This window comes from Pongo pygmaeus, chromosome 5 (assembly GCF_028885625.2).
Source record: "Pongo pygmaeus isolate AG05252 chromosome 5, NHGRI_mPonPyg2-v2.0_pri, whole genome shotgun sequence".
Taxonomy (NCBI): domain Eukaryota; kingdom Metazoa; phylum Chordata; class Mammalia; order Primates; family Hominidae; genus Pongo; species Pongo pygmaeus.
The window spans coordinates 30,608,934-30,634,872 of record NC_072378.2 but is presented as its reverse complement, the minus strand read 5'-3'; the positions used below and the strand labels follow the sequence as shown (position 1 = coordinate 30,634,872).

The following is a 25,939-nucleotide window of genomic DNA, read 5'->3' as shown; positions in this document are numbered from 1 at the left end:
AATGGCATTCATCGGAAACAGCCCAAAGCAAACCAGAGGCAGGAGAGTAGAGCTTTATTGTGTAAAAGCTGAGTTGGTAGAAGTATGAAACAGCAACAATGTTTAGCCCAGCCCATCTATTTACAATATATATAGGGGTTGGGGTTTCCCATACACATCTGTACTGCCCGCCCTCAGTCTCAAGATTTATCCCTATCAGCAACATTCATTTCCTGGATTTGTCATTGGCCACAGAAAACACAACTCTTCAGGGTGATATCCCATCACATAAACCTACATAGACGTTATCTCCTAGTCCCTCTGGCTCTCTTCCCAGTCTTTTTTTTTTTTTTTTTGAGACAGGGTCTAGCTGTCACCCAGGCTGGAGTGCAGGGGTGTGACTGCAACTCACTGCAACCTCCGCCTCCTGGGATCAAGTGATCCTCCCACCTTAGCCTCCCCAATAGTTGAGACTACAGGTGTGCACCACCACCACCAGCTAATTTTTGTATTTTCTGGTAAAGACGAGGTTTCACCATGGTGCCCAGGCTGGTCTCGAACTCCTGGGATCAAGTGATCTGCCCACCTTGGCTTCCCAAAGTGCTGGGATTACAGGAGTGAGCCACCACGCCTGGCCTCTCTTCCCAGTCTACAGCCCCTACAGAGCACTCTGGGGGCCTGTCTGCCCAGTGGAGGAGGCTTCCGCTGGTGTTGTAGGGGGCATCTTGGGCATTGACTCAGGTGGGGGGCCACTCTCTTCTCGGAGATGACCCTGGTAAAGCCGGCGAAGGCGAGACAGTTCTCTCTCCGGTGGCTGTTTCCAGTTGTACCATGGGTACCAAGGGTCACCTGAGATCAGGGTGGGGGCTGGCGGAGTAGCACTCACAGCCCCATGAGAGGTACTGAAGTCAAGGTCCCGTGGTTCAACCTGGGGGATGTGGTAAATGAGGAGACCTAAGGGATTAAAAAAGAAGAAAAATTTAAGAGGCAATGAGGAGGGTGGTTTAGATGAAGTAAGAAAAAGGATTATAAAGGGAGGGAGCAGTCAGAACCACTAGGTACATTTATGCATGTTGTATACTGCAAACAGGTGACCGGCCCAGAGGCAAGTGTGCGCTGACATGCTGCTGGGGCTCTTGCTTACAAAGCTGTGCAGCGCTGAACAGGGACTATGAAGCTGCATCTGCCCTAGCAGAGGGGTATACCTTTTACTACCTTATGCAGCAGTGCCATGTAGTCCAGGGCCAGACATTTATATAAAGATCTTCCTATGGCATTGAGACCAGCAGTTGTAAAATACGAGGGAAAAGGATGGAAAGACAAAGAACAAGGAGACAGGATAATGATAAAGTAAGACACTCAGGAGAAAGGACAGGGGACAATGGAATGTCAGGAAGAACATGCTGGTTGCTACCATCTTGAACAGGTGTGAGCATTTATTTCCATTTTCTAGCCCTAAGTCAACTTCCTTATACCTAAACAAAACTGCTGTGTGCCCTGTCTCATGCTCACCATGATCCCTGGCTTTCTGGATGGCCTGGGTCAACCTCTTGTGCTGCTTCACACAGACTCCTGTGGAGAGAAAAATATCTTGTTTTTTAAGGCACAGTAAATAACAGAACACAACTGCTTCCATATGGTGACAGAGGGGTAGATTGGGAAGGATTGGCTTTACCTAATGACCCCTTTCCCCTGACCCCTCCATGGACCTCAGTTTCCCCATCTGCCCAATGGAAAGAATCTCCCCCATCTCTTGGAGAGCTGGGATAAAGATTTAGGAGGGTCTAGCCACTACAGAGAAGCCATTTAATAGTAAAGCCTCCAAGACAGGGAGAACACAATTTAATGGGCAAGTGTGGTTAGAGGGTTGAGCTGAACAATCCACAGAAAAAGATTCAATAAACGGAGAAGAGATTTCAGAGTTGGGGAAGGCAATCTGACAGAGTAACAATAATAGTCCCTTCAGCCTTTACAGCTTGACTACAAGAAACTCTTGACAAACTGAACACTGATTGTACTGCCACCCCCAATAATGGTGAATTCAGATCATTCTCTGCAAGGCCGGGCACAGTGGCTCATGCCTATAATCCCAGCATTTTCGGAGGCTTAGGTGGGAGGATCACTTGAGGTCAGGAGTTCAAGACCAGACTGGCCAAAATGGTGAAACCCTGTCTCTACTAAAGATACAAAAAAAATTAGCCAGGCATAGTGGCACGTGCCTGTAATCCCAGCTACTTGGGAGGCTGAGGCAGGAGAACTGCTTGAACCCAGGAGGTGGAGACTGCAGTGAGCCAAGATCATGTCACTGCACTCCAGACTTGGGTGACAGAGTAAATGAGACTTCATGCCCCCTCCCAAAAAAAAATAAAAATAAAAACAAAGATTAGTCTCTGCCAGGCACAGTGGCTCATGTCTGTAATCCCAGCACTTTGGGAGGCCAAGGCGGCTGGATCACCTGAGATCGGGAGTTTGAGACCAGCCTAACCAACATCGAGAAACCCCATCTCTATTTGCCGGGCATGGTGGCATGTGCCTGTAATCCCAGCTACTCACGGGGCTGAGGCAGGAGAATCACTTGAACTTGGGAGGCAGAGGTTGTGGTGAGGCAAGATCGCGTCATTGCACTCCAGCCTGGGCACCAAGAGTGAAACTTCATCTCAAAAAAAAAAAAAAAACCAAAAAATTATTCTCTGCAAATTTGTCTTGCTTCAGAGCAGGGGTTAGCAAAATTTTTCTGTCTAGAGTCATACAGTAAATATTTTAAACTCTGCAGGTCCTGTGGTCTCTGTCTCAGCTACTCAACTCTGCCATTGTAGCATGGAAGCCAATTGCAGAAAATATGAAAACAAATGGACATGGCAGTGGGCCAGATTTGCCCTATGACTGTAGTTAGGGAATAGATATAATTCTGAATTGTTAAATTTACAATTCCAAGTTTGGAAAATCTAATTCAATTGACAATGATATAAAATAACTTATGTGACAATTTGTGAGAAGTCTTTTGTAAAAGTGAAAAGACCCCATAGAAAGGAATTAATCACTGTTTATCAATTACTACATTTAGATAGTTTGCTTATAGAAGTACTTGTTTTTTTCTTTTTCCTTTTTTTTTTTTGAGATGGAGTTTCACTCGATGCCCAGGCTGGAGTGCAATGGCGGATCTCGGCTCACCGCAACCTCTGCCTCCTGGGCTCAAGCGACTCTCCTGCCTCAGCCTCCCGAGTAGCTGGGATTACAGGCATGCACCACAGGGTTTCTCCATGTTGGTCAGGCTGGTCTCGAACTCCCAACCTCAGGTGATCCAGCTGCCTCGGCCTCCCAAAGTGCTGGGATTACAGGCATGAGCCACCATGCCTGGCTGTACTTGTCTTTTTCTTTTGTCCACATTTAATTGCTTTAGCCTCCAGCAAGCCAAGATTTCCAAAAGGTTCAGCCAGACCTTTTAGGCTATAAGTAGGAGCCACTGAACAAATACCTATTGGCCAACTACATAAACAAGGCATGCCACAAGGAAAAGCTCTCTGGTGATGCAGGGATGATGGGCTAACCTGTGTATGGAGCATGGAAGATGATACCCGTGTGGGCGCAGACAAATTGTTCCAAGAGCTTCACGTTCTGTGGGGGAGAGTGGTAGAGAAACGTGAGGAAAGAGGCAGGGAGAGCAGCAAGATCTTTGAACACTGAAAGTACACAATCCCTACACACCCACATGGACCACCTTCACCCCTCTACAGCTCTCCAGATGCTATCCTCCTTCATGTCCCAGTTTGGCTTCATCAATTCACTGAATCCATCCTTGCACATCCCATATTCTGTCACTGTGCTCCCATAGAAATCTCTTATGCAGAGGTTAAGTTCTTTTTTTTTTTTTTTTTTTTTTTTGAGACAGAGTCTCCCTGTGTTGCCCAGGCTGGAGTGCAGCGGTGCGATCTCAGCTCACTACAACCTCCGCCTCACAGGTTCAAGCAATTCTCTGCCTTAGCCTCCCGAGTAGCTGGGGTTATAGGCGCCTGCCACCACACCTGGCTAATTATTTTGTATCTTTAGTAGAGACGGGGTTTCACCATCTTGGCCAAGCTGGCCTTGAACTCCTGACCTGGTGATCCACCCACCTTGGCCTCAGAAAGTGCTGGGTGGCGTGAGCCACCGCGCCCGGCCTGCAGAGGTTAAGTTCTAACGTCAGCCTTCAGGTGAAAAACTGGGGCTGGTCATTGGAAATCCCAGAAATCACCCAAAAAATGATATTGTAATGTGTATGTATAAACAACTAATGTATTCAATAGCATGCTGAATATAATTTATATACTAAGAATAATTTTACAGTTTGCGTAGAACAACTCTCACTCAGCAAATTAACTGTAGAAAATGAGACTCTTGAGGAAAAAGCAGGTACACTGTAGAGTAGAATGCAAGCAGAATCACCCATGCTACTAAATTTGTAAATTTCTCTCTCTTGGTTATGTAATTAATTATAATCTCTGTTTTGTTTTGTTTTTGAGATGGAGTCTCGCTCTGCTGCTCAGGCTGGCATGCAGTGGCGCAATCTTGGTTCACTGTAACCTCCATCTCCCAGGTTCCAGTGGTTCTCCTGCCTCAGCCTCCCGAGAAGCTGGGACTACAGGTGCCCGCCATCATGCCCGGCTAATTTTTTTTGTATTTTTAGTAGAGACGGGGTTTCACCATGTTGGCCAGGCTGGTCTTGAACTCCTGACCTCAAGTCATCCACCCACCTTGGCCTCCCAAAGTGCTGGAATTACAAGCATGAGCCACCGCACCTGGCCATAATCTCTTTTTATAACCAATCATATGCAGTTGAAACTGGGAAATTATCTATGGGACTCCTAAATAACCTGTGTCAGAAGGGTTCTTACTGCAGTCAAATACCCCCATTTTCTGACTGTTATCCAAATGCTCTACTACTTCCCTGATCAGCCATACAGCTTCTACTCTAATACTTTTGCTGCAAGCTCAGAAGAACACTCTCCTATTATCTATTTTATGAATATAATGTTTTCAAATTCTTTGTTTTGTTTTGTTTTGTTTTTTGAGGAGTTTCGCTCTTTTGCCCAGGCTGGAGTGCAGTGGTGCAATCTCAGCTCACTGCAACCTCTGCCTCCCGGGTTCAAGCAATTCTCCTGCCTCAGCCTCCCAAGTAGCTGGGATTATAGGCACCTGCCACCATGCCTGGCTAATTTTTGTATTCTTAGCAGAGACAGGGTTTCACCACATTGGCCAGGCTGGTCTCAAACTCCTGACCTCAGGTGAAGCACCCGCTTGGGCCTCCCAAAGTGCTAGGATTACAGGCATGGGCCGCCGCGCCCAGCCAATATGTTTGCAAATTCTTTAAGGAACAAAGCCTGTCCTTCTCACATATTGAAGGCTTTTTGAAAAATACTGGACTCTATCTTGCTTCATACACCTGCCCTCTGGCCCCAGGTCCCAGCATGGCACTGAACATTGACAAGGAAATAAAAAAAACCTCAGGAAGAAAGTGGGCCAATATATTTGGTAATAACTGTAATGAATACAAACGAATCTTTGGATATTGGCTCTGCCACTAGAAATAGCCATTTCGCTGGCTGGGCATGGTGGTTCACACCTGTAATCCCAGCATTTTGGGAGGCCGAGGCGGGCGGGTCACGAGGTCAGAAGTTTGAGACCAGCTTGGCCAATATGGTGAAACCCTGTCTCTACTAAAAATACAAAAAGTAGCTAGGCTTGGTGGCACAAGCCTGTAGTTACAGCTACTTGGGAGGCTGAGGCGGGAGAATCGCTTGAACCCAGAAGGCGGAGCTTGCAGTGAGCTGAGATCACGCCACTGCACTCCAGCCTTGGCAACAGAGTAAGACTCTGTCTCAAAAAAAAGAAATAACCATTTCTCTTACCAGCCAATTTAGACTGTAAACTTCATAGGCATAGGATAAAACTTTCAGTACAATCCATAGTAGAAGGTAAAAGGCTGGAGGGATGTTTTTATGATGCCAGAAACAGTTACTATAAAACAGACTGTAGGGCCTCCAGGATATACGAAGGGCACCCACAGTAATCTCTTTGGCACTGCAAAGGGGCTCCTAATCTTTATTTTTCTTTTTAATTTTTTTAATTTTTTTTTTTTTTTTTTTGAGACGGAGTCTCACTCTGTCGCCCAGGCTAGAGTGCAGTGGTGCGATCTCAGCTCACCTCAAGCTCCGCCTCTCAGGTTCACACCATTCTCCTGCCTCAGCCTCCTGAGTAGCTGGGACTACAGGCGCCCGCCACCACACCTGGCTAATTTTTTGTATTTTTAGTAGAGACGAGGTTTCACCATGTTAGCCAGGATGGTCTTGATCTCCTGACCTTGTGATCCACCTGCCTCGGCCTCCCAAAGTGCTGGGATTACAGGCGTGAGCCACTGCGCCCAGCCCCTAATCTTTATTTTTCTTACCATAAAAAGAAAAGACTCTCCTTACCCTAAAGTCAACATGCAACTTGTGATCTCGGCAGATGGGGCAGGGATTCCCAACAACTTTATTCCCACGCTGTAGAGAGAAAAAAAACAGCAGTTAAGGATGTTCAAACACATCAGAAAAAGTGCTGCTGCTACTGTTACTTGTGGCCTCCCTGCACTCCACATCCCACTCTCAGAAACTCACAATACATGTCTTCCGAGTCCGCTGTGGGGGTACACCACCCTTGTGGTTGCGGCGGTAGTCAGCCCAGACGGGGCGAGAACCATATCGCTCCTGGTATTCTGAAATGAAAGATCATACAAGTTATTCCTGGGTGGGAGTGTAGTGGGTGGCTCTGCCCACTTATCTCAAATCCTATCTGACCCTCCCTTTCCCCCTTTAGAGGTACCTTCTGATTCCAGATATTTCCAGGGCTCATCCTTATAAGGAGAAATGGGAACTGGGGACAAAGAATCTTCCTCAGAGAGAGCTTTGGTGCAAAGAGTCTGCAGGGGAACCTATAAAGGAGAAGAAAAAAATAAAAGAATGAGTTTAAGGAAAGGACTCAATTGTTTTGCTTATCACACTTTGGAAAGAGGGGGAATGCATACATACTGCATTAATGGAATATAACAGGAATACATATGTAAGTTAAGTATTTTTGTTGGGTTTAAATTGACATAAATCAACAACCACTCTCCTTTTCTACAACTGGATCCTGAAAGAAAAGCTAAGTTAGGGGATATATGCCTGAAAAACAATCTTATTTCAGAAGACAAATAAAAAGTCTAGTACAAGGCTGGGCGCAGTGGCTCACGTCTGTAATCCCAGCATTTTGAGAGGCTGAGGCAGGCAGATCATGAGGTCAAGAGCTCGAGACCATCCTGGCCAACATGGTGAAAACTTCTCTCTACTAAAAATACAAAAATTAGTTAGGCGTGGTGGCATGCACCTGTAGTCCCAGCTACTCGGGAGGCTGAGGCAGGAGAATCGCTTGAACCCGGGAGGCGGAGGTTGCAGTGAGCCAAGATTGTGCCACTACACTCCAGCCTGGCAACAGAGTGAGACTCCGTGTAAAGAAAAAAGAAAAAAAAATCTAGTACATAAAAGGTATTCTTGCTTTTTGGAAATAAATTGACTCTGGTGGAAGAATAAAGTAACAGGAAGGATATCTAGGTTCTTGGAACTAAGATGTGTGGTGGGGAGGGGATGCAGAAGACAGGTGAGTCTCCAAATCAATCCAATGAAGTCACTGAGTTGCCCATTTTCATAAAAGCTGAAGGTCAACATTCTACAGGGCAGAACAAACTTGAGTCCTAACGCTAGTTTTAAAGCTACCAAGGCTGTTATTAACTCTGTGTTGACCTCTGTCACCACTCTTCAGTCCCACTTTAGGAAGTGGCAGCTGGGCAAGCCTTCCTATCTCACCGTGCCCCACCAAGAACCTCCAGAGAGGTGAGTACACAAGACTGGAGGGAAACCTCAATTCAAAGGACGGAGTTAAGCTCTCATAACTCTGGTAAGAAACTGATTTAATAAAGAGAGCTGAGAAACTGTCCTCAGGTCGTAAGAATATATCCTGACCTTACTGGGAAATAGCAAGGTTGGTAGAAATTGGGATCCCTAATTTCCCCAAGGACATTCCAGAGCAACACAGATGTAGACACCACTTGCATAGTTAAGAGCTGGTTGTGGCGCTCGCTTGGGGAGCACATATGTTATGCTAAAATTGCAACGATACAGAGATTAGCACGGCCCCTTAATTATTTAAATAACTTTTAAAAAGCTGGTTATGCATGACTGAGGGTGGACGGGGGTCAATTCCATCACTTAGTTATTTTACTGAGATGGCATTTTGGAAAAAGGATGACACCTAATCCTGGCGCTTAGTCCTCGGCTCGGGATTAGAACATGCGCGGGGTGTGGGAGGGGGTTGCAGGAAGTACTGCCTAGACAGCTAAGACACAAACACGTGGGAAGGTCTCCACTCGTGGATTCCTGACAGTGGAGCGACAACCTAGAGAAGGTATAACCAACTTGAGGTTGTGCAAAATTAACTTCGAAGAGTTACCTGAACTCTGTGAGAACCTCGGAGGAGAGAAAGCATAGGAAGCCGCCTCAGCAGGATGTTTAATACAGACGCCGCCATCTTGACGTACGCCCAGCACAGGAATTGACGGAAAGGCAACTGCGCATGCTTCAGGAAACTGACTAGGGCAGGGCCAAGGACAAGTCCGCAGGGCGGAAGGCGGCCGTACGTTTGCGTCAGGACGGAAGCGTGAAAGGGGAGGCATGGGGGAGAAGCTAATTTCAACTGCGTCACAATCGAATTAGACGTCAAAATTGGGTTTTTTCTTGGCCAGTCACTACGACTCTTAGATCGCATTGTTAGAGTTTGCCTTTTAAGCAATTTTGAAGGCGATTTTTATCGGGATCCTGTCAGTGCGCATGCGCCGGTACGTTTCTACCAACCCTGGGTGAGAAATGTTCTCCAGGGCGGAAGTGGCGGAAGCAGAGGAAAGGGAGGTGCTAGGCTCTCTGGTCACGCGCACGCGACAGGGAGGCAGGAAGGAGGCGGAAGAGAGTGCCAGGGGAAGGGGCGGAGCAAAGATGAAGCGAGAGTAGCCAATCAGTTGGCGAATTGTCATTTGGGTTGACCAATGAGTTCACGCCTCGCGTATAATGTCTCGCGACAAGGGCGTTTCACTAGCACGTTTGGGCGCGTTGGGCGGCGTCCGGGTATAAAAGACTCCACCCGAGCGGGCGGCCGCCATTCTGGGGTTCGTTTAGAGGTAAGTTTGCGTACTTTGTTGTTTAGTGGGTAAAATTTTGCGGAGAGCGTTGGATCTGGGAAGCGAGGTAGGGATGGATGGGTTCATTTGAGAGCCACGGCTTAAAGAGGTTGTGATCAGGATGGGACACAGAGGTTTGTTTGGGGACAACAAAGATGGCATTTCTGGGTGTTTTGAAGCAACCCGTACTGATTACATCTTTCTCCCTTGTGTTCCTTTTATCCCAGGTTTGAATTTTCTCGGAGAAGGACAGGCCGGCCACGAGGAAAACAGAAACAAGCCGCAGCAACATCTAAGCCCTTGAAAGGATCCTGAGAGAGGGGGGAAAGGGAAAACAGCAGCCACCAGCCCAACCACTTGTGTCTTCTGCCCCTTCCCACTTATCTTGCCCACCCCACCAGCCCACGCTGCTTGGGACTTGAAATCTGTGGCCGAAGGACCGTCACTACATAACTTCAAAAATAATCAACCACCCTCCCTTCCCAAACCACCCAAATTCACTCATCCAGCGTTTACTTTTTTGAATCCACTCAGAACTTTTTTCTGCGACCCCCCTCCCTAAATGGAGTTGGGTGGGGGGGGAAATGAATACTGAGTTGGCCTTTATTTTTTTTAAAGACTTTTTGATCCAATGAGGCCCCCTAAATAATTGAGTTTTGGGTCCTGGTTGGTTGTTTTATTTTTTTTCCTCCAAAATTTTACCCCCTCCCCCCTGAGCCCGAGGTGCTGACGTCGCAAAAAAATTGGATAGTAAGTGTCGAATTTTCAAAAACCAGCCTTGCAACAAGAAATCAACGTTTCCCGTTGTGAAACCAAAAATAATGAGAGGAAGAAATGAGACCATAGAACAAATAGAGAACTGGAGAAGGACCAATCTGGTCACTTAATCTCCATTAAAAAGGGCCTGTGGGTCTAAACAGTCTTGTTCTCTCTCCCTTACCACCTATCTCTTCCCTGCCCTGCTGCAGGCAAAGAGAGGGTGGAGGGAGGGCCAGCAAGTGAGGATTTTGATGGTTAACCCTTGGTAATCCAGCCAATTTCCAGACTGCCAAAGCCATACGTGTTTATATAAGGAGGAATGGTTACCTTCCTCTGGTTAGCAGCAGTCTTCAAAAGGGTTAATGAGCTCACATACAAGAGATGGTGGATCTTGTGGCCCAGAAGTACCACTTCTTTGTGTGTGAGACAAGCAGGGTGCCTTTCAATTTGCCAGATTAATAAGCAATCTGTACATAAAGATTGCAGGGTAAGGAGATGGGCAGAGAAATAATAGCTCGCTATAACTTTTTAAATGACTGTTAAATCCTCTCAATTTTAATGTAATTTGCTTGGGGTATATTTGTGTGGTTAAAATAGGTGGCAATCTAGGAATAAAGATTGCAAGACACTTAGGACAAAATATAATCTTAGTGCCAGTACATACAAGATAATAGTTGGGGAGGTAAAGAATGTCTTATAATTGTTGCAGATTGCATAGGTATTTAAAAGCAAAAGAGTGATTAACATTTTAACTTGATATTTTTTGGTGGGGGAGGTACAGTTAAATAGAGGGTGGAAAGGTTGGGAAATGTGGAATTTAGGAGTATAATTTTAAAAGCCATTTAGTGCAATTGAATGCTAGCTTTCTAAAAGATTTGTGTCGTTAAAAGGAATTTTTTTCTTCCCTGCTTCAATATGGCGACTTTCCTTGTCCTTTTGTCTTCCAAGCGGCGTTGCAGGTTGTGTCTTGACCCATTTTTTTTCCTGTCCTCCCACCTCAACCCTATTTGTTGAGAGGGGTCCAAGTCCTTCCTCCCCCTTTCCCTCTATAGGGAGGATGGGGGTGGTCGATGGTAGTCGGTTGAACCTCCGTTGCAAATTCAGTTCTTCACTGCAGAAAATTGTTCTTTTTAATATTTTAATTGCTTTAATTTTCACTACGCTCTTACTGATCAAAATAGGTCAAAGATTATTCACGATGGGGAACTGGCTTTTGATTTTTTTACTAAAAAGGTGTTTTATAATGTAACTGAAGCTACCGGCAGAGCCGGGTGGCTTTTTAAAGTTTAAGTCCTTTTTCTCCATTACAAAATGGCGTCCCTCCGTCTTTGTTGTTTTTTTCCCCCTTTTGCCATCCTGAGCTTAGGGCCGCCCTAGAAACTTGGTCAAGTGGGAGGAGCAGCCTTGAAAGGTGATGTAATCAGCTTTCTTCCTCCTTCCACCCTCTTGAAGCTCCACCCCTGAGCAGATGCTTTTGCACTGCCTGTGCTCGTTGCTGCTAGGGAGAAGACATTTTCCTTATTTTCATTATATAAAATATCTTAAAAGGATAGGAGCTTATAGGAATTAAGTATCAAGGCTGTCCATCTCCTTGGGTAGTTGTAGTTTTTATAGAACCAGTTTTTATTTTCACTTCCCTTCACTCATCACAACTGCTTGTAATTTTTCCCCACTTCAGCTGCCAGGGGTGAAAAAACAGGCAAACCTAAGACTGGGAAGCTTTGAGGATGTGTGTGAGCGAGCGTGTGTGTATGTATATATGTGTGTAAAGGGAGATGGGAAAGACACAAGGACTTGCGAGAGTAACTTGGAGATAAACGGGCCTAATGACACTGAAGTGTGCCATTTCTGCTCAGGAACCAGTGGGCCTCCTGCATTTGGTCGCTTTGTGTAATGAGAATCGGGGGAAGGTGGGTACTTTTAGGATTTTCTTCTAAATCGCCCTCATTCCCACCTCTCAGTTTGGGGATAAACTCTGTATTCAGTGCTGTAACACGTTCTGCACTTGATTAGTTCCTGTACATTGGTACTAGGATAAGAAGTGAATCTTTAGGAAAGGAGGCGGCAGTTGTAAACTCAAGGCAGGGGGAATCAAGCTACGGTTTCTGGTAAGCAAAACCTTTCTGGTATTACATTTCACAACTTTCATTTTTTTTTTTCCCCAAAGAGCCACCTTTTTTGAATTTCTTTTTCCTTCCCTTCTAAAAGAAATTCCTTAAAAGCATTAATGAAAAAATGATGTCCTCTTCATTTTTCAACTCGTGCAGTACTGTGGCAGTTGGTGCATGTTCAGAAGCCATGCCCTATCTGAGGGTGGTATTGGGTGTCTTGTTCCTTCCCCCAAATTTTTCAAAGTCAAATCTTTATCAGACTCTCCATATAATTTTAATTTTTAAAAGTCCTGCACTGAAGCGTGGAGGTTCTAGGCAGAATTGGAAAGTATAACTGCCCTGTGGTGACTTGGGTGAGACTTAGGGCTAATTTCCTACTGGTACAGATTCTCAAATTATTACTTAAGCTTCTGGATTGGATGGGAGGGACTCTTACACATGTCTATTGACTACAAGTTTTTTTTGTTTTGTTTTGTTTTTTTCTTTTAAGCAGTTTGCCATGTGCCTCTGCAGCATATCTTCCTTGGGAGCTGAACATTCTACCCACTGGGGTTCCTGATCTCTAGTGAGCCAGGGGATTAATAAAGAAGATCTTCCTTAACATGGGAGATGGGAAGCCAGGTCTACTAGGGGAACCACATCCATTCAGAGAATCTTGGAAAACCTGATCCTTGTAGTTTGTGGCCAGAGTTCTAGTCTGGGGTCTTTTTCTATGAGTCGGGGTGGTGTATCATTTTGCATCTTTATTGCAAGGCAGATAAGCTTTTGAGGAGTTCATGTATCAGGTTTGCAAAATGATTGAGGGGTAGGGGCTTACTACTTGGAAGAAAGCTATGACCTTGTGATGAATCACCTGAGAGACATAATTCAGTCCACTGTTGAGTCAAACTAGGAAATGCCTAAAACACTGAAGAAAGGAAGGGGAACATAAGGAGTTAGGTACAAATCATTTTCATTTCCAGAAGTGCCTCTAAATTAAGGTAAATTTGGGACTTTTTTCTCCTTTTGTTAGAAGACAGTTATTTTTTAAAGCGCTCTGACTTGCACAGAATTTTTATCCTGAACCAATTCAGTCCTGTTTCATTGGTGATGGGTGTGGAATAACTTTAGCTATGCTGGATATTTTTTCACCCTATTTAATTGAATAACCCTCAGGTAAATTCATTTTGAAGGCAGGAGTTGGTGTCACAGACGTTTATCTCTGGTAAAAATGGTAGAAAATTCCCCAGTGCTTTGTGCCAGTAGAGTATGGCTCTGCCTGAAACATTCTCCATAAGGAACGCATAGCTTAGGATGAGGTGGAGGTAGGCCAGGGGGTTGCTACCTCACTCCCCACCTTCTGTATGTTCTGCAGTCAAGGAAATAGCAGCTCATTAAAAGAAGACATAATCATGCCGTGGATTATCTGTGGTTCCAGAAAGGTTTCTTAAGCTTTCATTCTAGACTCCAGATCTTGAGTAGGTAATGTTACAACACTTAGTCACAGCCCCTGCCTTCCTTCATCAACTCAGTTTGCCTTCTCTGCTGTAGCCCTGTGCCCGAAATGTTGGACTTTACATTCCTTTCCACTTGAATGCCTTGGAACTTGTTTGGTTTTTTCCCAAAATATACTGACTTCAAAGTAAGGAAACTAGGTTATAAGACACTTGGGGTCCTTAATTTTAAATAAGAACTAATCTTCCTGAAGGAAGGCCATCATGAGAAAACCCACTTACATTTTATCAAGATTGGTGCTCATGAGACAAAATTTCACTTATATTTCCAAAATATAGGTAGCGGAAAATGAATAACACTAATTTTGCTTTGTCTCTTAGCTTCCCTTTGACTATTAATGTCTTTTATTCTTGTTTATACATATGGGAATAAAAAAGTCCCTGGATCCCATTCCCAGCAGAGGGCACTGGACAGAATTTAGCTTTGTACTCATTGGTCCATTTTTCTAAGACTGGCTCTTCTCTCGTCTCCCATCCTCTTAAGGAACACTTGAGCTCAGATGACAGTTTATTTAGTGTCTGAAGGAAATAGGGGTAGTAGGTCTATTTATTGGCTTAGCTTGTAGTTGGATATGCAAAAGGGAATTCTCCAGGGTTATATATATTCAATTCTGGGTTTGACTCAGTCAAGGGGAACTGATTTGAAATGATGTTTAATTCAAGGCCTTTTGTCAAATTGCATATATTTTGCTTTGGGAATCTAATGGTAGGTATGTGTGTGTATATATATATAGAGAGAGAGTTTTAAAAATTTCTTAGTCTCTTGATTGCTTATGTTGTTATTGGAACCCATACATTGCTTTTCCAGTCTCCAACAGATGTGATGTCTGTTTTATGTGTCCCTTTATCGTATCTCTGTATGGTTTCTGTAGATCACTTTATAGTATCTCACTACATGGGAAGAATACCTTTATTTCTGTGTCTGTCTCTGTGTGTGTAGGAATCACCACACTTGAGTGGATTTGGCCCACGGACATCTAATCTTTTCCAGTATTCTCCTTGAATGTTTTTTCTCTGACCTCAGGTTCCACTTGTACTTGTGGAGGTTCCAGGGCAGCAGCGACTTCTCAACATTTCTTGCCTCATCTCTCCCTCTGTTCAGCCCACAGGTTATGATCTCCAGAGCCAAGATTATACTCCTACCCTTCCTGGCTGCCTCCTCCCTGCTTCTGCTGCTGCTCGCCTAGGTTGTTAGGACCTACACATTTGGAAATTTATTGACGTTTTTCTTGGGAGGACTAAAAGGCTGAGATTGTTATGCTTATGTTTTTTCTTCTGTTTGAGAACAAATAGAACTAATTTGCATTACCTTACAAGAAACCTGTGTTTTTTCCGGCACAAAACTACTCATCTTTGTAAAATACTGATTTTTCTACCCTTTTGTTGGGATTGTGTCTGTTACCTCAGTGCTAGATGTAGGATGAGGAAGGTTTTGTTCTTGCCTCTTCTTGCTACTCAGTGTTGGCCTTATTGCCCAAAGGCAGATATTGCTGAAGTGGCTTTCTTTTTTGGTGGTTTTTTGTTTGTTTGTTTTTGAGGCAGGGTCTTACTGTGTCTCTCAGGCTGGAGTGCAGTGGCACAATCACAGTTCATTGTAGCCTCAGTATCCCTGGGCTCAAGCAGTCCTCCCATTTTCCCACTTCAGCCTCCCGGGTAGCTGGGACTACAGGTGCACACCATCACACTCGACTTATGTTTTGTAGAGATGAGATTTCGCCATGTTGCCGAGGCTGGTTTCAAACTCCTGCGCTCAAGGAATCTGCCCACCTTGTCCTCCCAAAGTGCTGGGATTAGAGGCATGAGCCACTGCACCCGGCCACTTTTTTGGATCTTAGAAGCAAGTATTTAGAGGCAGTGTAGATAAAAATCCCAATCAGAACCATATTGATCCTAAATTACCTTTCTGGAACTTCAGTTCTGGCCTGTCCCTTCCATAAAAGGAGCTTAGCTTTTAACTAATTCCTTTCCCAACCTGGTCTAAAACAGCTGCTTAAAAGGGAATTTTTCTAGCATTTGGCTTTATCTGTTCCATTCTTAGGTTCCATGGTTTTCAGTTTTAGGCTTTCCTAGGGGATCTTGTACAGCGTGATTTTTGAGGAGAGGACCAGATTCACATCTTTGCTTTTGAAAGCACAAACCACTAGCTTCCTTTTAACTTGGAGACAGTGAAAACTTGTGTAGTGTTTGGTTAATGAGTGACAGTCTATTCAAGATCTAGGAGGACCTGCTTGATTTCCATGCATCCATTTGTCTCAATCTCTGGCACCTACCCCCAGATCTCCTTAGGGAGGGATTCTGTTTTCAAGTTTTGTTTTGTTCTCCATCATCTACCACTTCAGCTGATACATATCTTGCCATGTGTAGTGATTATGACTCTTAATGGGCTAAGATAAAAAGGAATCAACTCTTATAAGACATTTAGCTCAAACACCCAAGATTGGCCCAATTTCTTTCAAGCTATAGGCTGTTTTTCAAGCCAAATTTATCAGCAACTAGGGAAGACAGGACTTAACAATAGGTATAAATGCCCTGGAGAGTTGAACATCTTGTTATGGGAACTGATTTTAGCTCTAGTACGATCTAGTGAAGTTCAGCCATCCTAGGAAGGATGCTGCTGGGAGGGAGGGACAGGTGTGCTGCCCTACTCCTCCAATCGAATTGCTTTCCTGTTCAGTCACATATGCTCCCCATGCTTAACTTGCCAGGGCTATTTTCTCAGTAGTGGCAAGTAGTCTGTTGATTTTTCATATCTAAAAAATAGCGTAGTTGAATATTTAGTCATTATACTTTGTCAAATATAGAGATGTGGTTTATTAGAAGGCCTACTTGGATAGTCCTTGCCACCCATTTATTCTGTGGGTTTGTTTGTTTTGTCCTCTTACCGTAGAAACCACCATCATGGGTTCGGGTCCCATAGACCCCAAAGAACTTCTCAAGGGCCTGGACAGCTTCCTTAACCGAGATGGGGAAGTCAAAAGTGTGGATGGGATTTCCAAGATCTTCAGGTGAGTCTTTACCCTTTTTTGGATTCACTGTGAGTAGAGAATATGGTATGTTAAAACATGGCTGCAGTTGAGGCAGACTGGAATGATCCTGGAAAGGAAAGGGAAAGACAGTCAGTGCGATAGGATTAAAATCTAACAATTTTAGTATAAGGGATAGGAAAAGATGATCACTTGTTTCTGATCATAATGGAAGCTGGAGATTTGGGCGTCCACAGTCCCAAGGGAGTCATGCGTTGGAATGAGAGCAGGGTAGCCTGGTAACAGAATTCTAGACTGTTTTGGTTCATGTTCCACCTACCCATAATGTTATTTTCCTTCAGGGATTCTCAGGTTTTTCAGGGGAGAGTAAATAACTAAGCCAGTCTTGAACAGACTATTAGGGACAGTTGTTGAGGGATAGCCTTATCACCTGGAGGCAGAATGGAATTCATCCTATGTGTTAGGGAGGCAGCGATGCTCTCCTCCCCAGGTCAGAGACTTCAGTGTCTCTGGTCTCCCATAAGCTTCCATGTCGCACTGGATCCATCCCATCTTCCTAGAGGTATATGTGACTCCCCTTCTCTGGAGCAAAGTTCCAAGTCATCAGGAATCTCTAGGCAGTTCACAGAGAGGCGCTTTTGCTAAGAGAAGAGATACTGGCTGCTTCATTTCTAACGCTAACTCATTTCCTGCAGTTTGATGAAGGAAGCACGAAAGATGGTGAGTCGATGCACTTACTTGAACATTCTCCTGCAGACCCGTTCACCAGAAATATTGGTCAAGTAAGTGGGGATCTGGATGGTTGGAATGGGAAGGTGTAGCTAAAAGATGGGGCGGTGAGGCATGGGGTTCCTGGGTCATTGTTGGGAGACTGGGATTGTAGGATGTGGTACTTTCAAAACCTAGAAAGGGCATTACTGATAGACTCTCATGCCTGTCTGCAGATTTATTGACGTTGGCGGCTACAAACTTCTTAACAATTGGCTGACGTATTCAAAGACAACTAACAACATTCCCCTCCTCCAGCAAATTCTACTGACCCTGCAGCACCTACCGCTCACTGTAGACCATCTCAAGCAGGTACCTTTAGTCTTTAAACACTGATTCTTCCTTTTTTGGTTTAGTCTAATGGATGAAAAACTCACACTGACTGATGTGGCTATAATCTTGGGCCTGTGAGGTAGAATGGCAGGAAAAAAAAATAGGAATTTAGAATAAGAAGACTTGGCTTGAATTTATCTCCTTTAATAGGTGTGTGGCGGCTGGGCACGGTGGCTCACGCCTGTGATCCCAGCACTTTGGGAGGCTGAGGCGGGCGGGTCATGAGGTCAGGAGACAGACCATCCTGGCTAACATGGTGAAACCCCGTCTCCACTAAAAATACAAAAAATTAGCCAGGCATGGTGGCATGCGCCTGTAGTCCCAGCTAATCAGGAGGCTGAGGCTGGAGAATTGCTTGAACCCAGGAGGTGGAGGTTGCAGTGAGCCGAGATCTCACCACTGCACTCCAGCTTGGGTGACAGAGTGAGACTTCGTCTCAAAAAAAAAAAAAAAAAAGAATGTGTCAGCCTGGTATGGTGGCTCACACCTGTAATCCCAACACTTTGGGATGCTGAGGTGGGTGGATTGCTTGAGCCCAGTAGTTCAAGACCAGCCTGGGCAAAAATGATAAAACTCTGTCTCTACAAAAAAAAAAAAACAAAAAATTTACCCAGATGTGGTGGTGCATGACTGTAGTCTCAGTTATTTAGGAAGCTCAGGTGGGAGAATCATTTGAGCCTGGGAGGTTGAGGCTGCAGTGAGCCAAGACTGCGCCACTGCACTCTAGCCTGGGCAACAGAGTGAGACTCCGTCTCAAAAAAAAAAAAGGCAGGGGGGATTGTAACTTTTGTCGTTTTTAGCTCTAAGTGGAATTGTTTGCCTCCTGGCATTTACCTTTCTGCTGCTCCCATCTCTCATAGAACAACACAGCTAAACTGGTGAAGCAGCTGAGCAAGTCAAGTGAGGATGAAGGTAGGGTGCCACTCCTGCTCTCTCATGGGCTTTTCTCTATTACTTCCACTTAATTACCTTAATATCTTTTCCCATCCTTGGATTGTCCCTTCACTTTTCTCCTTCTACCTCACCTTGCTTTTTTTCTTCTTTTAAAGAGAAGGTTCCTCTAACCTGTACCCTCTTTCCTGTTCTCAATTACAAAGTTGTTCATTTCTCTGTTGCTGAATATAAGGCGCCATACTTTAACTGGAAGCTGATTCCTAAAATTGCCTGTTATAAAGCACATACACTTAAAATTCGCTGTGGGAAATAGTATCATCCTAGCGTGTCTCATCTATGAAAATCTTATTACTAAATGATAAATTATGAAATGAGTTTATAAGTGGCCAGAAGAGAGGTGCCATAGATCAGAGATGTTATTTGCCAAGTACAAAAGGAAAGAGTTACAAAGTATTTTTTCATATATTTAGAAACAAATTTTATTCTTGTTTTTACATCTATAAAGGAAAATAAAAAGTCTTCAGATTGTTGTAACAATTAGGTGTGTTATACATAAAGCAACTAATGTAGCTTCTTAAAAAAATGTCAGTTTTTGAGGAACTGGTGGATTTTGGTTACATGTATAAGTTCTTTAATGGTGATTTCTGAGATTTTGGTACACTCATCACCCAAGCAGTGTACACTGCACCCAATATGTAGTCTTTTACTAATGTAGATTTTAACCACATATTCTGAAATAAATATTAGGTCTTTTAACTCCAGAGTGGTGTGATGACATCAGAGTTGAAAGTTATCTAAGTAGAACACAACTCAAATTCATTGTTCCATTTTTTAAGAGTTTGGTTTTTAAGCATATCTCATGTTCTTCTTAAAACTTTGGGTTACTTTCTCCATTACATAGATTTTCATAGTATTTTCTCAAACCTTCCATTTTCTGTTCCTGGAAGAACGTTATTTTACATTATTTAGGCCTTTCCCCTTTCTGTCACCTGCAGAGCTCCGGAAATTGGCCTCAGTCCTTGTCAGCGACTGGATGGCTGTCATCCGCTCTCAGAGCAGTACCCAGCCCGCTGGTAAGCTCCTTAGTCCTTTATCCTTTGTATTTATTTCTTTCCTACTGGGATGTGGCCTTTAGGTGTTCCCAGTCTGCTTCACCTCTGACAGTGTTTATCTAAATAAAATCCTTTTCTGCTTTGTTTTTTCACAACAGAGAAAGATAAGAAGAAACGTAAAGATGAAGGAAAAAGTCGAACTACCCTTCCTGAGCGACCTTTGACAGAGGTGAAGGCTGAGACCCGGGCTGAGGAGGCCCCAGAGAAGAAGAGGGAGAAGCCCAAGTCTCTTCGCACCACAGCACCCAGTCATGCCAAGTTCCGTTCCACTGGTAAGACTGGCGGCTGGCCTCTGGAGGGTTTGTGGGCATGTGCACACCCAGAGCCTTATGGGGGGAATAATTTGATGTGTGGTATGTTAATCGTATGGAAGAGGGAAGACTAGCAGAGGAAGCTTTGGTTACAAGGCTAGAAGAACATTTGCGGGTGAGAACGGGAGGAAAATTCGGGGGTCTGGGGGTTTGAGTTTAGCTGCCCACACCATGCTTCTTTCCCCAGGACTAGAGCTGGAGACACCATCCTTGGTGCCTGTGAAGAAGAACGCCAGCACAGTGGTGGTTTCTGACAAGTACAACCTTAAACCCATCCCCCTCAAACGTCAGAGGTATGGACCGTATTCTCAGGTTCTGAATGGGGTGGATCTGTGGACACAAGGGAGCAAGAGGGGGTGAGTCAGAGATGTTGATGACAGTTCCTCTTCTGACAGCAACGTAGCTGCTCCAGGAGATGCTACTCCCCCTGCAGAGAAGAAATACAAGCCACTCAACACAACACCTAATGCCACCAAAGAGATCAAAGTGAAGATCATCCCGCCACAGCGTGAGTCTAAAGTGGGGAGATGTACTTTGAATTAGGAGCAAACTCTTTTTTTTTTTTTTTTTTTTTTTTTTTTTGGAGACAGAGTCTCACTCTGTCACCCAGACTGGAGTGCAGTGGCACGACCTTGGCTCACTGCAAGCTCCGCCTCCCGGGTTCATGCCTCAGCCTCCCGAGTAGCTGGGACTACAGGCGCCCACCACCACACTTGGCTAATTTTTTGTATTTTTAGTAGAGACGGGGTTTCACTGTGTTAGCCAGGATGGTCTTGATCTCCTGACGTTGTGATCCACCCACCTCGGCTTCTCAAAGTGCTGGGATTACAGGCGTGAGCCACTGCACCCGGCCAGGAGCAAACTCTTATGGGAATGAATGTCCCTGGGAACGAGAAGTTTTTTTCCCTTCTCTTTTATTATTTCCCTCCATTTTCCTTTGATTTCTTGGTCCCCCTTACTTTTTGTATCTCTGGAACTCCCGTTTCAGGGGTCACTTAGAAGTAATTTTAGAGATAAGATAGGGAGGTGTGCCATTCTGTGACTGGTCACGAGCACCTGGTAAGGTGATCTGTCGTGTTCACAGGGGCTCACTTCGTCAGTTACCTGAGCTATAATTCACATCCAAAGCTATGGCTTGCCTGCCACGAGAAACCTAGAATAACAACAAGAATATCCTGTGTGAATCCTCCTGCATGTGCTACCTGGTCCTCTTGAGCTTATCGTGTCCTAAGTTGAGGCAGGGTCTTCACTGGCTCATTTTATGCCTGGACTGTGTTTGCAGGTGTAGGATTATGAAGGAGGTCTGATGATGTCATTTGATGCTCTTTCTTTTTGTAGCTATGGAGGGCCTGGGCTTTCTGGATGCTCTCAATTCAGCCCCTGTTCCAGGCATCAAAATTAAGAAGAAGAAAAAAGTGCTGTCACCTACGGCTGCCAAGGTATGGGTTCCCAGAAGTAGGTTTCAGTGACAGAGTATAAAAGGTAAAGTAGAAGAAAGGGCACAGCAGCTAGGAGTTGTCGGGGAGGACAACAAGAGGCGTTTTGCCTTGGATATAGATTGGTGCAGGTGAGACCATTGTGGAGACAGAGTCTTCCTTTATATAGGAACTGTTGGGGGACTGTGCCTGGGACCCTGGACTAATTGCCTTGCCCTTGGCTTTCTAGTCAGTTCATTAACTTCCTTTTTTTTCACATAGCCAAGCCCCTTTGAAGGGAAAACGAGCACAGAACCAAGCACAGCCAAACCTTCTTCCCCAGAACCAGCACCACCTTCTGAGGCAATGGACACAGACCGTCCAGGCACCCCGGTTCCCCCTGTTGAAGTCCCAGAGCTCATGGATACAGGTAATCTAGAAACTGGTTCAGTTTGGGGGGTTTTCTGAAAGGAGGGATCTGGGTCTGAAACCTCTTCTGCTTCCAGCCTCTTTGGAGCCAGGAGCTCTGGATGCCAAGCCAGTGGAGAGTCCTGGAGATCCTAACCAACTGACCCGGAAAGGCAGGAAGAGGAAAAGTGTGACATGGCCTGAGGAAGGCAAACTGAGAGAATATTTCTATTTTGAATTGGATGAAACTGAACGAGGTAAGAGGTCATTTCCTTTGTAATAGGTGTGTTTAAGGGATTTTGAAAGGACTTCGTTGTGCTTACTTTCCCTCTTGCTTTTCTTCCCCTGCCGATAGTAAATGTGAATAAGATCAAGGACTTTGGCGAGGCAGCTAAGCGAGAGATACTGTCAGACCGACATGCATTTGAGACAGCGCGGCGTCTGAGCCATGACAACATGGAGGAGAAGGTGCCCTGGGTGTGCCCCCGGCCCCTGGTTCTGCCCTCACCTCTTGTCACCCCTGGAAGCAACAGTCAGGAGCGATATATCCAGGCTGAGCGGGAGAAGGGAATCCTTCAGGAGCTCTTCCTGAACAAGGAGAGGTGAGCAGAGTGGGGTTCATGCCCTGGGATGTTGAGTGCTTGGGCACTCCTGAGGGGAACATGAGCTGGGGTAATTAAGGGGTGGAGGTTAGAAATTACTTTCAGGGCCTGAATTAATAACTTGACTATCATTCTTTTTTCTCTCACCTGTGCTGTTCCTGATAGTCCTCATGAGCCTGATCCTGAGCCCTACGAGCCCATACCCCCTAAACTCATCCCCCTAGATGAGGTAAGTCAATGTTCTGTGATGGAAATTGTGATGGTCATTGAATTCAGTGCATCTTTCATGTGAGAATGTCTCTGTTCTGTCAGTCCTGATTTTTTTGTTCTCCTTTCAGGAGTGTTCCATGGATGAGACTCCGTATGTTGAGACCCTGGAACCTGGGGGGTCAGGTGGCTCACCTGACGGGGCAGGAGGCTCCAAGTTGCCTCCAGTTCTGGCCAATCTTATGGGAAGCATGGGTGCTGGAAAGGGCCCCCAAGGCCCTGGAGGAGGAGGCATTAATGTCCAGGAGATCCTCACCTCCATCATGGTATGCACCCTCCTCCCCATTTTCCACCTTCTGTGGAGCCTCCTTAAGCTCTCTCTCCTCACTGTCTCCCATTTGCCTTACCCCAGTTCTCCACATCTACCCACTTACCCCTAATCTTTGGCGCTCTTTCGCCATGGTTGTTACCCTTTCTGTCTGTTGACTTTGCCTTCTTACATCCTCACAGGGTAGCCCAAACAGTCATCCTTCAGAGGAACTACTGAAACAACCAGACTATTCGGACAAGATCAAGCAGATGCTAGGTAATCTTCAGGGCCAGCCCCAGGGGACTGGGGGAGGAAGCCTGCAGTGGAGTTGGGGGAAGCAGGGTTTCACAGATGCAGAAGAGTACAGGGCTGTGGCCACTAGGCAAGAAATGGGAGGGGAAGACTGGACAGAGAGAGCATTGCTCTGCCAGGTTGGTTTGAGAGGGTCAGTTGGTTGCACCTAAATGGGAGATCATGCTAGTCTTCTAGAGTGCTCATGCTGTGTTACTCTTGTTTTCATTAACAGTGCCACATGGACTCCTAGGCCCTGGCCCAATAGCCAATGGTTTCCCACCAGGGGGTCCTGGGGGCCCCAAGGGCATGCAGCACTTTCCCCCTGGACCTGGGGGACCTATGCCAGGTAGGTGGTGAGTAAAAGGTTGGAATGGGCTTATCTGCTTAATTTCAGTCTGATAATAGTATAGGATTGACTGGAAGGTGGGAGGTGGTGGTTTAGGTTGGGAGATGGCAGTTCCTGGTAGCTGATACTGTCTCTCTTTTTTCTCCCCTTACAGGTCCCCATGGAGGCCCTGGTGGGCCAGTGGGTCCACGTCTTCTAGGTCCTCCACCCCCTCCCCGGGGGGGTGATCCCTTCTGGGATGGCCCGGGCGACCCTATGCGGGGTGGCCCAATGCGGGGGGGTCCAGGACCAGGTCCTGGACCATACCATAGAGGCCGAGGTGGCCGAGGAGGAAACGAACCTCCTCCTCCTCCTCCTCCTCCATTCCGAGGTGCCAGAGGAGGTCGCTCTGGAGGAGGACCCCCAAATGGACGAGGGGGCCCTGGTGGGGGCATGGTTGGAGGTGGTGGGCATCGTCCCCACGAAGGCCCTGGTGGGGGCATGGGCAACAGCAGTGGACATCGTCCCCACGAAGGCCCTGGCGGTGGCATGGGCAGTGGGCATCGTCCCCACGAAGGCCCTGGTGGTAGCATGGGTGGGGGTGGAGGACATCGTCCCCACGAAGGCCCTGGCGGTGGCATCAGTGGTGGCAGTGGCCATCGCCCCCACGAAGGCCCTGGCGGAAGCATGGGTGGAAGTGGTGGACATCGTCCCCATGAAGGCCCTGGACACGGGCCCCATGGCCACCGGCCTCATGATGTCCCTGGTCACCGAGGCCATGACCATCGAGGGCCACCTCCTCATGAGCACCGTGGCCATGATGGTCCTGGTCACGGGGGAGGGGGCCACCGAGGGCACGATGGAGGCCACAGCCATGGAGGAGGTGAGGATGCTCCCTGTTCCCCATATGCCTTTTGGTGTCCCATACAAGCTTTTGGGGAGTGGGTGAGAGTCACTACTGTTGGTAGCTAGGCAGAACATGAGGTGCCCGTCTCTTTGATGTCCTAGTATGCATAGCAGTTCCTACTCTATGCTCTTCCCCCAAATCCCCAAGACTGTCTCTGAAAGACAATTCTCAGGATGCCATGGACAAGGGGTGGTGAGGGTGGCATTGCCCTCAGCTATTTCCTGTCTAACTGTTTTGCCATCGTTCCCACAGACATGTCAAACCGCCCTGTCTGCCGACATTTCATGATGAAGGGGAACTGCCGCTATGAGAACAACTGTGCCTTCTACCACCCGGGTGTCAATGGGCCCCCCCTGCCCTAGGGACCATTTGCCTGCCCCGTTCACACAACCCCTGTGGACTGCAGCCTCGCTCCCTCCACCCTGTTATGGCTTCTGTGAGGCCCATTTTCCCTTTTCCCCAGCTGATGAGGAGCCGGCCCCCTCAGTTCCCACTTGCTTGGGTTCCTGGGGGTTTTCTGATCACTGGTGCGCATTGATGTACATATTTTCCTCCAGTCTGGGGAGGAGAGAGACTGGAAACGTTCCTGGACTGCTGAAGAGGAGACCCAGTTGGCTTCACTTTTTGAGAAGATTCGCCCTGTACCCCAAACCCCTTTCCAGTATTACCCTTAATGCTTGAGAACCTAAAGCTGGTTATCCTGGAGAACACCCCTACCCTTCTATTGTGGGTCCCCACATGCACACAGAACTCTGACACAGGATCAGCTGCACTTAAATCATCCCAGCTAAGTTCATTATTCCTCATGGGGTGGGGAGATGGTGAAGGGGTATTGTATATCCCACTGCACTGAGAGGGCTCAATCAGCTGGATTTGAGTTCTGGAACACACATCATCCCCACTCCTCCCCCAGCGTGGGCTCTCCATTCTTAGTCCTTTCTCAAGTGGGACCTTGAACTTTCTGTGAACACCCAGTCTGCATCCTGGGTCTGCTAGGTTCGATGATGGCGAACTCATATCTGCATCCGGTGCAAGTTTTAGCTGGCAGAGGTGAGACCGGTGGTGCGGGTCTGCCTTTGCCAACTACAGCCAGTCTGGAGACTTGATAAAATACTTCAGTGAGACCAGCTTCTCATCAACTTGGGCCCGGCATGCTGGGCCTGCAAGTCACACTACATGCACTGCCTTTGGGAGTCAGCTCACTCCCTGCTCCCACCTGGAACCTTGCCAGTGTGAAGGAGGCTTCCAGCTACTTCACCCTGTCAACCACCTCTGAATCCTCACCAGGTGCCTTCCTGGTGGGATTCAACAAGATGATTTTGCCCTTTCCCAGTTCTCTCCTTCACCTTGGCATCAGTTGTTTTCTATGAAAACAGTGGATTGGTTGGGTTTTGTGCAGGGTCTTGGGTTAGAGCCAAAATGGATTTGAGGATGAGTATTTTTTTTTTTGGTTTTGTATATTTTGTACATTAATAATAAACAGTGGAAAGAGAAGCAGCTTATTTAA

At 46.2% G+C, this 25,939-nt stretch overlaps 2 protein-coding genes across 3 annotated transcripts; one reads left to right on the top strand and one right to left on the bottom strand.

Annotated features, from left to right (window-relative positions):
• Positions 1 to 37: 37 nt before the first annotated feature.
• MRPS18B (mitochondrial ribosomal protein S18B) lies at positions 38 to 9,290 on the bottom strand. Of its 2 annotated transcripts, XM_063665985.1 has the most exons (8): positions 8,479 to 8,680; positions 6,817 to 6,925; positions 6,612 to 6,709; positions 6,429 to 6,497; positions 3,528 to 3,594; positions 2,533 to 2,635; positions 1,492 to 1,551; positions 38 to 933 (listed from the first exon to the last, which is right to left on the bottom strand). In XM_063665985.1, exons 1-8 carry the CDS (start codon positions 8,554 to 8,556, stop codon positions 903 to 905), a joined length of 615 nt encoding a protein of 204 aa, XP_063522055.1. In that variant the 5' UTR covers positions 8,557 to 8,680; the 3' UTR covers positions 38 to 902. The 2 variants fall into 2 exon arrangements, with proteins under 2 accessions (XP_063522055.1, XP_054345936.2); XM_054489961.2 differs by lacking the exon at positions 2,533 to 2,635 and having other exon boundaries at positions 8,479 to 9,290.
• Positions 9,180 to 25,939, top strand: PPP1R10 (protein phosphatase 1 regulatory subunit 10). Its single transcript, XM_054489960.2, has 20 exons — positions 9,180 to 9,199; positions 9,427 to 9,949; positions 16,450 to 16,567; positions 17,242 to 17,328; positions 17,491 to 17,626; positions 18,508 to 18,559; positions 19,537 to 19,614; positions 19,752 to 19,925; positions 20,152 to 20,257; positions 20,360 to 20,472; positions 21,303 to 21,403; positions 21,662 to 21,809; positions 21,886 to 22,044; positions 22,143 to 22,389; positions 22,555 to 22,618; positions 22,728 to 22,922; positions 23,107 to 23,182; positions 23,433 to 23,546; positions 23,701 to 24,408; positions 24,685 to 25,939. Exons 3-20 carry the CDS (start codon positions 16,461 to 16,463, stop codon positions 24,792 to 24,794), a joined length of 2,775 nt encoding a protein of 924 aa, XP_054345935.1. The 5' UTR covers positions 9,180 to 9,199; positions 9,427 to 9,949; positions 16,450 to 16,460; the 3' UTR covers positions 24,795 to 25,939.